General features: G+C 43.5%; 1 protein-coding gene across 1 annotated transcript in view; it reads left to right on the top strand.

Annotated features, from left to right (window-relative positions):
• CUBN (cubilin) overlaps window positions 1-12,139 on the top strand; it is a 388,954-nt gene that overhangs the window by 363,832 nt on the left and 12,983 nt on the right. The window contains exons 64-65 of the mRNA XM_073629712.1: window positions 7,506-7,687; window positions 11,017-11,182. Of these exons, the coding sequence (XP_073485813.1) occupies window positions 7,506-7,687; window positions 11,017-11,182 (348 nt within the window). The remainder of the gene's footprint in view (window positions 1-7,505; window positions 7,688-11,016; window positions 11,183-12,139) is intronic.

Genomic DNA, 12,139 nt, shown 5'->3' with positions numbered 1-12,139 from the left:
CGCAGTGCATTGCTGGCTGATGATTGGCCAAGCATGCACTATGACCCGCATGCTTGGCCAATCACAGCGCCGTCAGTAGAGAGAGCTGTAATTGGCCAAAGCCAGGGTGGCTTTGGCCAATTATGGCTCAGGGGATTTAGTACACACCCCACACTATATAAGGCCGCCTGCACGGCGGCCCTGTGTAGTGTGTGTTCCGGTGTGCTGAGAGATAGAGAGAGAGAGAGAGACAGTGTCATTTGATTTGAGTTAGATAGATTAGGCAGAACAGTCAGTCAGTTAGCTGCACTTACAGTGTATTGTGTATATATATGCATCCCAGGTGTTGCATATATATATATACACTGTATTCAGTTTAGCTAGATCCGTTCCTGTTATCTTCTATCTAGACTATTTACATTTAATGCAGTGCGTCCTGCTCACAGTGTTCAGCTAGATCCGTTCCTGCTATTTACATTTAGTGCAGTGCGTCCTGCTCACAGTGTTCAGCTAGATCCGTTCCTGTTATCTTCTAGACTATTTACATTTAGTGCAGTGCGTCCTGCTCACAGTGTTCAGCTAGATCCGTTCCTGTTATCTTCTAGACTATTTACATTTAGTGCAGTGCGTCCTGCTCACAGTGTTCAGCTAGATCCGTTCCTGTTAAATTCCTACTGACAGGCAGGCTTGTCTGGTTACAGTATATAAAGCTACCTGAAGAAAATTACAGGTGTTCTATTTGATCCTATTAGTACCACGGTCAGGCAGCTAGACTATTTACATTTAGTACAGTGCGTCCTGCTCACAGTGTTCAGCTAGATCCGTTCCTGTTATCTTCCTACTGACAGGCAGGCTTGTCTGGTTACAGTATATAAAGCTACTTGAAGAAAATTACAGGTGTTCTATCCCAGCTTAGTGCAGCTACAGGCCATTAGTATGTCTGGAAGGCCAAGAAGGAGAGGCAGACAGTCACAAGCCAATAAGAGAGGGCAAGCAGGCCCTTCCCTATGTTTTCCAAAAAGCTTAGAAAAGATTTTTTGGCTGGAGCTAAACACGTTAAAAATGTTCAAAATTACAAACAGATTCTACTTAACAACAAACCTACAGTGCCTGTCTTGTTTGCACCGCCTGTATACTGCTGTTCAGAGTATATAGGGCCTGGTGGCCCCACACCTTTCCTTATTTTAATTTGGGTGCGGGGTTCCCCTTAATATCCATACAAGACCCAAAGGGCCTGGTAATGGACTGGGGGGTACCCATGCCGTTTGTCTCACTGATTTTCATCCATATTGCCATGACCCGACATGACATTAAACCCGCAAGCAGTTTTAAATGAGATTTTTTCCTTTAAAAATGACATTTGGTGCAGGGACTGTTCTAAACATGGGAAACACGCGTCACTTTACAGGCATACTATAGACACCCCCCAGGTACGATATTTAAAGGAATATTTCACTTTTTTTTTTTTACTTTAAGCATCATTAAAATCACTGCTCCCGAAAAAACGGCCGTTTTTAAAAGTTTTTTTTGCATTGATACATGTCCCCTGGGGTAGGACCCGGGTCCCCAAACCCTTTTTAGGACAATACCATGCAAATTAGCCTTTAAAATGAGCACTTTTGATTTCGAACGTTCGAGTCCCATAGACGTCAATGGGGTTCTAACGTTCGTGCGAACTTTCGGTCCGTTCGCGGGTTCTGGTGCGAACCGAACCGGGGGGTGTTCGGCTCATCCCTACCCAGGAAAACCTTCTGTGCCCCTCTCTGATTATGTTTCATGATTCAATTTTCAAGAACAGTATTTGCTAGGTATATGAGTTTACATGAGCTCCCAACTGTCCCTGATTTCGAGGGACTGTCCCTATTTATGAGCAATGTCCCTCTATCCCTCATTTGTCCCTCATTTTAGTCTGATCTATGTAGATGTATATAAAATGCACTTTTTATCTATCAAAAAGTGTTTTCCAGCACTAAAAAACAGAAACAGAAATCTGATTTCTAAATTGCTGCATTTGTAATTTCCAAAAGCCAATATAAAGGAACAGTAGTGGTAAAAAAAAAAGCACTTGTGGGTTTAACCAATCTTATTTTTTTGTACAATTCTCCCTTAAGGGGGCGTAGCAAGGGGTGTGTCCTATGCCTGCATACTTTTGCTGATAGGTGTCCCTCATTCCCATCTCAAAAAGTTGGGCAGTATGAGTTTATATTGAAGAATGGAACAGAAGGTTCTGGTTCTAAGATTAGAGCACTGGTATATTTTATTGTAGGGAGGTAACATCTTCTGTGAAGAGCTTTAGGTGGGTAGGCAAACAGTTGCATTAGAGAGGGTTAGAGTTGGGGTTATAGGAAGGACTAACGTTAGGTGAAGAGTTACCAGGGGGGTTACTGTGTGAGCCACACTGACCAGGACTATTAGTATGGAGGTTACAAATTTGTTTAGAATGAGTTACAGGAGGTCCCCGCGTTACGAACCTCCGACTTGCGAACGACTCCTACTTACGAATGGGAGGCGGCGTGACGTTCTGCGCATGCGCGGCCACATATCGACGGCGGGCATATCGGAAAACATCGGAAAACTACGTCTGCGCATGCGCGACTACTTGACAGAACATTGGAAAACGACGTCTCCGCCGTTCTGCGCATGAGCTTCCGACTTAGGAACAAACCGGCAGTCCCTAACCCGTTCGTAACTCAGGGACTGCCTGTACTAGGATTTAGTTTAAGGTTCCTGAGAGGATTGGTTTTATTGTTAGGATTACAGGCAGAGATAGTCTAAGGATTGGGGTCACAGGGATATTTAATGTGATTGTGAATGTGGTTTAGTGCAAGTGTTAGAAATGTAGGATGTTGTCTTGCACACCTACACACAGAAGATATACAATGTAAAGGATCACACAGGGTTTCTTATATTCAGGGGGTCACCACTTCCCCCTATTAAACATAGGAAATATATTATGAGTTAAAGTGTTTGTAAACAATCACCTTGTAAAACAACCCATTCAGTTTAAAATTGAAATGAAAGGCAAAACATTTGTGTATAGGTATATAAAGAAAATAGTCTAAATACCTTTTTTTAATTTTTTTTTAAATAAGAGATCACATTCCCTCTGTTCTCAGCTGCATAAGAGCTGGGAGGAGGAGATACAGCAGTACACTGAGCTTCCCAGTGAAAGGCTGTTCAGGAGGGGCATGTTAGGACAAGTCTGATCATTGGACTAGAGCAGGCTGAGTTCCCAGCATAGTTTGAGAACTGACCACGGTGTGTTCTTCTGCTTAGTGTGGTCCGTATTTAGCAGAAGCGCAAGGGGACTGGCAGGGTTACCAGGGAATTCACACAAAGGAAGCAATACAAAGAGAACAGGATACTTTTTCATACTAGAACATGGTACAGCAGGCATGTATCAGGGATATCAAACACTTTAAGATTTGCACACCAACCACAGTAATGTATATTTTTATGCACGGATACGTATGCACGTATATGTGCGTCTTGCATTTAGATGAGTGTAAACTGATTCTATTGGCTAGAATATTAATTTTGTCACATACCTGGTGGAAATCGAGCTGTAGAGGAGGCTTCCCTTGCATTTCTTGTCCAACACCCCTGGTAGTGATGACAAGAGGTGTGAAGACACAGAGCGGCACGAGGTCCGGTATAATGGGCAGCGCCAGCAGAGGTTTGCAGGAAGCAGCTGACCATGGATCACCAGGCAAGAACCAGGAACTGGAAGACGGTAAAGCTTGATCAGCGGGCAGGAAAGTAGCCAGGACACAAGCCAAAAGGTCTTCAGGACCGCCCACCGTCATTATATGTCGGTACTTTGAAGAGGAATATCATTGTTATGGCAGCAGCTAGCTGCCATAACCCCGGTATCCTCTTCTTCAGTGAGCGGTCTGGTTTCAGATAAAAGTGGTCTCTGCTGCGGATTCGCCACGAGATCACTTTTATCCGTGGCGGGAGAGGGCCCCCCACCGCGTTCGGTGACCTCTGCCGCTTACCGGAGCCGTCAGCAGCGGCGGAGGCGATCGGATCTTCACCCTTGCTGGGCATGGAGACGAGTGAGGGGAAGATGGTCCCCACCTGTCTCCATAACAATGCAGGGCGGAAGCGACGTCAAAACGTCACTTCCGCCCATAGCTCTTAAAGGGCCATTTTTTTTTTTCTTTTTTTAAATGACAATTTTTTTTTTTTTTTTTATTGCATTTTAGTGTAAATATGAGATGTGAGGTCTTTTTGACCCCAGATCTCATATTTAAGAGGTCCTATCGTGCTTTTTTTCTATTACAAGGGATGTTTACATTCCTTGTAAAAGGAATAAAAGTGACACAATTTAAAAAAAAAAAACAGTGTAAAAATAAAAAATAAAAGGTAAAATAAATAAGAAAAAAAAAAATTTAAACGCGCCCCATCCCGACGAGCTCGCGTGCAGAAACGAACGCATATGTGAGTAGCGCCCGCATATAAAAATGGTGTTCAAACCACACATGTGAGATATCGCTGCGATCGGTATAGCCAGAGTAATAACTCTAGCCCTAGACCTCCTCTGTAACTCAAAACATGCAACCTGTAGAATTTTTTTAAAGTTTGTCACCATTCCACGAGCAGGCACAATTTTGAAGCGTTACATGTTGGGTATCAATTTACTCGACGTAACATTATCTTTCACAAGATAAAAAAAAATTGGGCTAACTTTACTGTTGTCTTATTTTTTAATTCAAAAAAGTGTATTTTTTCCCAAAAAAGTGCTCTTGTAAGACCACTGCACAAATACAGCGTGACAGAAAGTATTGCAATGACCGCCATTTTATTCTCTAGGGTGTTAGAAAAAAAAAGTATAATGTTTGGGGGTTCTAAGTAATTTTCTAGCAAAAAAAATGTTTTTAATTTGTAAACAACAAATCTCAGAAATAGGCGCGGTCCTTAAGTGGTTAACAGCTGGGCAGAGAAGGTACAGGTACATAAGACAGAAGCAGAGTCCGTATACAGGTCGGAGTCGGTACACAGTCAGGCAGCAAGGCACAGAAGCACAAGACAGGAGCAGAGTCAGAGTAAAAACCGAGGTCACAATAGGCAGGTAGAAATCCAGAGATTGGTCAAGGGAAAGCCGGGTCAAGCAAAGGTAGGCAGATTTAGCAGGTCAAGGCGCAGATTAAACAGGAACTAGCTGAAGACCACTCAGCAATCTGTTCATGCCATAGTCCAGCTTAAATAGGCCCTTTGGCACCAGTGTGTGCACATGTGCGTGTTCTAGCGCATGCACATTCCTTCTTGTGCAGACGCTAATACAATTGCGCGTGCGTGCTAATGCCTGTTTTGTATTGAGCCTTTGCTCATAATTATGAGCATGAATGGCCTTCCACTCAGCATCTCTTACAAATTTATTCTAGCCAGTAGAATAAATTTACGTGCATAAACATGTGTTTAGGCCTGTTTATGTGTGTTTACACGTGATTACACATGTACGGGCATAAATTACACTGGAAAACTCCTCTATGAATGCAGGTTTGGTGCATTTTTTTTTTTTAATGCCGCTGAACGCTGCTCTTAAATACACCTGTTAACCGCTCAATGTGTAGATGCACATTAGATAACCTAGAGCTGTTTTCAGAGGCAGACGCCCCTAGAAGCAGCATTTTTTCTACCCATGTGCCTGTGGCATAAATACAAAATGGTGGTAAAATGTAGAATACAAAATAGTAGCAAATGTTTACAGTTTACTTAGTAACATAATGGGTATCAAAAAAGGGTGCTATGGTTTTATGGTTAGTTAGGTTTAGGGTTAGCTAGGGTAAGTGTGGGTGTAAACAAAGAGTCTTGGGTAAGTGTAATGCCCCGTACACATGATAGGATTTTCCGATGGAAAATGTGTGATAGGACCTTGTTGTCGGAAATTCCGACCGTGTGTGGGCTCCATCACACACTTTCCATCGGAATTTCCGACACGCAAAGTTTGGGAGCAGGCTATAAAATTTTCCGACAACAAAATCCGTTGTCGGAAATTCCGATCGTGTGTACACAAATCCGACGCACAAAGTGCCACGCATGCTCAGAATAAATAAAGAGACGAAAGCTATTGGCTACTGCCCCGTTTATAGTCCCGACGTACGTGTTTTATGTCACCGCGTTCAGAACGATCGGATTTTCCGACAACTTTGTGTGACCGTGTGTATGCAAGATAAGTTTGAGCCAACATCCGTCAGAAAAAATCCTAGGATTTTGTTGTCAGAATGTCCGATCAATGTCCGACCGTGTGTACAGGGCATTAGGGTTACAGGGAGGCTAACTGTGAGTTTATGATTACTGAGAAGGTTAGTGTTAGTGCCTCATCAAGCTTAAAGGATAACTCCACTTCCGTTGGGGAAAAAAATAGCAAATAAAGAAAAAATTATATAGCGCATATAATTGCGACACTAATCATATTGTAATTGAATGTTATTAAAAATGACCTTTCCTTTTCAATCTGCAGCCACTGTAATTTTCTGAGAATGCATTGCAATATGGCTACATGAAGTTGTTCTGTACACAGAGAGTGTACTGACCACTCCCCAGAGACATCATTTCCTGCTTGTGTGATTGGCTCACCAATTTTCCCAGAAGTCTGCCTAAGATACAAGTCAGATTTCAGGCATCCACTGCAACAAAAATGTCATTTTTGGAGAGATACTTTCAATAGTAGCATGTCTAAAGGGATGCAGACCCAGCAGATTTCCTCATTTGTGCCCTGCAGCTGCACACCTGACAGTTAATTATGAAATCACTCCCATAAGACCCCTTTCACACTGGGGCGCTTTGCAGGTGCTACAGTGCTAAAAATAGCGCCTGCAAAGTGCCCTGAAAGAGCCGCTCCTCACACTCCAGTGTGAATGCCCCGATGGCTTTCACACTGGAGCGGTGCGCTGGCAGGACAGTAAAAAAAGTCCTGCTAGCAGCATCTTTGGAGCGGTGAAGGAGCGGAGTGTATACTGCTCCTTTCACCACTCCTGGCCATTGAAATGAATGGGGCAGTGCGGCTATACTGCCGGCAAAGCTTTGCGGTGGTTTTAACCCTTTCTCGGCTGCTAGCAGGGGGGTAAAACCGCCCCGCTAGCGGCCGAATACCGCTGCTAAAACGACGGTAAAGCGGCGCTAAAAATAGCATCTTTTTACCGCCGGCGCCCGCACCGCCCCAGTGTGAGAGGGCTCTTAGACCCACTCAGTAGAGAGGCAAACACACAGGGATTACTTCAGAATAACAAAAGGTAGGAATCTGCAACAAAGTTTGTTATAATCCTTGCAATGTACATAGATCACCCAGAGGGGAAAGTTTTTTTCTCAATAAAAGTTGAGTTACGCTTTGAGTGTGAGTGTTAAGGTTACAATGAGGGTACCTATGAGTTTTGGGTTACTGGAAGGGTTAGTGTCAGTGTCACAGGAAGGTTAGGTGTGTGTGTTATGGTTACCGGTAGGGTTTGAGTCTCCCAGCACTGAAACCTAATATATTGTCAATAAATACTTGGGTAATAACATTATCCTTTTGTCTACCACAGACTGCAGCCGAGAATATAATCAGTCATTTGGATATTTGAAAAGTCCAGGTTGGCCGGAGAATTATCCAAATAGCATAGAATGTACAACAATCCTCCGCGCTCCAGACAGCCACTCCATATCTCTCTTCTTCGATGCCTTCCATGTTGAACCATCAATCTCTAAGTGTACTGACTACCTTGAAGTAAGTGTTTGTCTGTTATTAATCACTGCATACCGGGACATTTATGTTTAGAGCACTTTCACACTTACAGCGCTGCCGCATCAGTGGAAAAGCGTCGCTAGTTTTAGCGGCGCTTTAGTGTCATTTTAGAGGATCTTTTCGTCCGCTAGAGGGGTGACTTAAACCCCCACTAGCGGCCGAATAAAGGGTTAAAAGCGCCCGCAAAGCAACGCTGCCGAGCGCTTTGCAGGCGCTTCGGCAACGCTGCCCATTGATTTCGATGGGCAGGGGTTCTTTAGGAGCAGTGTATACACTGCTCTTAAAGCGCCCCAAAGATGCTGCTTTGCAGGACTATTTTAGACCCCTTTCACACGGGAGGCGTTTTTCAGGCATTTTAGCGTTAAAAATAGCGCCTGTAAAGCACCTGAAAAACGTCTCTCAGTGCTCCGCAGTGTGAAAGCTCAATTGCTTTCACACTGGGGTGCTGCGCTGGCAGGATGTTAAAAAAAAGTCTTGCAAGCAGCATCTTTGGGCAGCTTTAGGAGCGGTGTATACACTGCTCCTAAAGCGCCCCTGTCCTTTGAAATCAATGGGTGGCGCTGCCAAAGTGCCTCGGCAGCGGCGCTTTGCGGGCGCTTTTAACCCTTTATTCAGCCACTAGCGGGGGTTAAAAGTGCCCCGCTAGCGGACGAAAAGCGCCTCTAAAACGACGGTAAAGCGCTGCAAGTGTGAAAGGGCTCTCAGCCTGCCAGCGCTGCCACTCGAGCTTTCACACTGGGGAGCACTGAGACATGTTTTTCAGTCACTCTACAGGCGCTATTTTTAGGGCTAAAGCGCTTGAAAAACGCCTCCCGTGTGAAAGGGGTCTTAATACTATGCTTATTACCCATAAAAAACTGTTCAATCTCAGTCCTCATGACTACACTAAATGAATTAAAAAGGAGAATCTGATTGATTACAGTTCTGCCTTTTTATTTCCTGATCACGATTAAAAATGTTTGTGATTGGATTTTGTCTACAGTATGCTACCCTTAGCATCTAAGTTCTCTATAGTGTTTCAAAAACTGGCCATAGATATGAGATGGAGGTCATAGATCTGATTGCTGCTGTCATAAGCACGTTGGATTGGTTTGGATGAGTGCACATGTTTATGTACAGAGCAGAATACACTGCTGTTACTGATAGTATTAGAGGACCCTTATAGCCAGGAATGGATGAAATCGAAATTCTAGGTCTGCAGGTTGGAACAGGGTTAGAAATTCAGTAAGAAAACTGTATAGGATAGAGAGTTAGGGAATGGTGTCACAGGAGGAGTCACAAGTCTTTGTGGTTCAGGAAGTAAAGGATCTTTTTTTTTTTTTTTTTTAAATAACAAACATGTCATACTTACCTCCGCTGTGCAGCTCATTTTGCACAGAGTGGCCCCGAATATCCTCTTCTGGGGTCCCCCGGCGGCTCTTGCGGCTCCTCCCTGCATCAGATAACCCCCTAGGAGAAGCGCTCTCCCGAGGGGGTTACCTTGCGGGCGCACTCCTGCGTAAAGCATTTGAGTCCACAGACACGAATGCCGGACTCAGCCCCGCCCCCCGCATCATTGAATTTGATTGACAGCAGTGGGAGTCAATGGCTGCACTGCTGTCAATCTATCCAATCAAGAGCCGGGACCCTGTGGAGAGAGGGACAGCGTGTCTGAAGAGATGAAGGGGCTCAGGTAAGTAAAACAGTGGGGGGGGGGCCGGTGATTGCCAAGTGTTTTTTCACCTTAATGCATAGAATGCATTAAGGTGAAAAAACACAAGGGTTTACAACCCCTTTAATTTAATTAGCTAAACTTTAGAAGCTGATTGGCTACCATGCACAGCTGCACCAGATTTTGCACTCTCCCATTTTAGTAAATCAGCACCACTATATCTGTAACTTTTTACTGTAATAATCACATGACATGAGGGGTGGGACTTGTAAAGTCAATGTGCAAAAACACAATACAAGCACCCATTAAAAATTAGCACTTTTCTTCAGTAAAGGCTCTAGCACACCTATGCAGTAGTACAAGTAGAATAGAAACACCCATACACTGTAGTCATGTGTATAATTGCAACACCGTATACATGAGTACAGCAATGCACAGCCGTTCAGTGACAGGCTGTACGCTGTATCTGGGCTGAGGAAATGCGTTGGCTATTTTGCTGAACGGGCTCAGCCGTCCTATGTGCAAAAGCCATAAAATGCATGTGTTTTGTCAAAAAGTATATGTAAAAAGTACTTACTTCAATGGAAGCGATTTATTTCATACCACTAAAGTTAGACATGTTTCCCAGAATTCCTGAATGCTGTATTATTTTTGTATATTAATGAGCAATGAACTTACACATGGAAATGCATAGAATGTGCAAATGCCTTTATTTTGCATTATATTTAAAAAAAATAATGTTCAGTTCAACCATTCAACCATGCACTAACAGCTCTTTTTATATAAATCCCTTGTACTGTACATGGTTAGATGTAAACTCAAGTTTCTGTCATTCAGTTCAATGAAAGTGCTGGCTAAAAGGTGTTGTACATATTTCCCCATGCATTTGCTTGCTTTATGCATATTTTAAATGTACAATACATGGCCAAACATTTTTAGATAACTGACCATCGCACCTACTATATGGCCAAAAGTATGAGGACACCCCTCCAAATGGTTGGAGATGCTTCTAGTGAAGTGCATAATTAAGGCTACAGCATAGAAAAGCATTTTAGACAATTGTGCAACATCCAACCTTGTGGTAACAGTTTGGGGAAGGACCTTTTCTGTTCCAGCAAGGCTGGGCCCCAGAGTACAAAGACCAAAAAGACATGGTTTGATGAGTTTAGTGTGGAGGAACTCACATTTCCTTCAGAGCCCTGACCTCAGCCTCACTAAACACTTTTTGGATTATTTGGAATGCCAACTGTGCACCAGGTCTATCTCCAATACCTGCCCTCACGAATGTTCTTTTGGTTGAATGGCCACACATTCCTGCAGACACACTCTTGTGGTAAACCTACCTAGAAGAATGGAGGCTGTTATGGCCAAAAAAGGAGGCCAAATTCGTATTAATGGCCATGGCTTTAGAATAGGTTGTCCAATAGCTCCTATAGGTGTGATGGTCAGGTTTCCACAAATGTTTGGCCATACGGTGTACATTTAAAACATGCAAAAAGCAAGTAAGTGCATGTGAAAAAATGTACAGCAAATCACATTATAACCAGCACCTCCAGTGAGGTGAATGACAGGAACACAGGTTCTCTTTGCTTCTCTTCATGATTTAAGTACCGGTAAATCATCCTAATTTAAGAATTTACACATTTTCCTTACATTCCAGGTGAGGAATGGCAGCTCTTCTAACTCCTCATTGATTGGCACATTTTGTGGGAATAGTCTTCCTAATCCAATATTTCCTAAAAATAATGTCCTGCACCTCCTGTTTAAATCAGACGCTTTAATATCTTATAAGGGATATGAAATTACTTGGACGTCATCTCCATCTGGTAAGGAGCTCCTAGATAATAATTATTATATGTGTGTTAAAGCCTGGATTCAGGTTGCCCCTCCCACCTTTTTCGCATTTCCTATTACACCCCTCTTGGAGTTCCCACCTCTTCCTTTTTTTTTTTTGGTATACATCCCTTTTTTACATCGTTCTTTGGTCCATTTACATGACATCATGGATCCTCTTCTTCTACTGGCAGCAGACAGGCCCTGAATTCTGCAGAGAATCATGTACCCCCAGGGGTAGGTCCTTGATGCCCTGGGCTAACAGGAAGTGGTTTGATCGATGTTAGGTGTCATTCATCTGAAAGAGGAGGGGTGCTGGAATTTGGAGCAGCGAGTCTGTGGTAGACAGTGTCAGAGAGGAGCATTGCAGCAAGAGTGACAGTTTTATTTTAGTAACTGCTGGCCTTTTCATTGTTTTATTTGCTCTAAAAGGGGCACCTGTCCATCATTGTGGAGTAGTGAAGGGGCATGTGCTTGTACAACACTTCTTAGGTCATATGTGCTTGTCTGTGTGTGTGTTAAAGGATGAATTCCACCATAACAGAGACAGGGGCGGATCCAGAGCCTAGTCTCTGGAGGGGCACTGCCAGAAAATACGTTTTTTTTGCGGACAATTTATCGGGGAAATGGCTGTTGTTGGTGCTTTAATCATCCCGGCACCATGGTTGTTATGGTGTCAGGATGATTGAAGCGCATTATTTCTATTAATACATTGTAATATAAAATGAAATAATTCAACTCACCATAATGCAGAATCAGTGGGAACCCCGAGCATGTCACTTGCCACCGTCGCCTGCCACATTTTGTGGATTGTCACTTGCCTGCCACCAGATGCAGATTGACACCTGCCACATGTTGCGGATTGTCACTTGCTACGTCAGCTGCCACTAGATGCTGATTGTCACTTGCCACACCTTGTGGATTGTGACTTGCCACGTCACCTGCCACTA

Source organism: Aquarana catesbeiana, linkage group LG05 (genome assembly GCF_042186555.1).
Source record: "Aquarana catesbeiana isolate 2022-GZ linkage group LG05, ASM4218655v1, whole genome shotgun sequence".
In the NCBI taxonomy this organism is placed as follows: domain Eukaryota; kingdom Metazoa; phylum Chordata; class Amphibia; order Anura; family Ranidae; genus Aquarana; species Aquarana catesbeiana.
The sequence above is the reverse complement of the archived record's forward strand: the minus strand, read 5'-3'. Positions and strand labels throughout refer to the sequence as shown.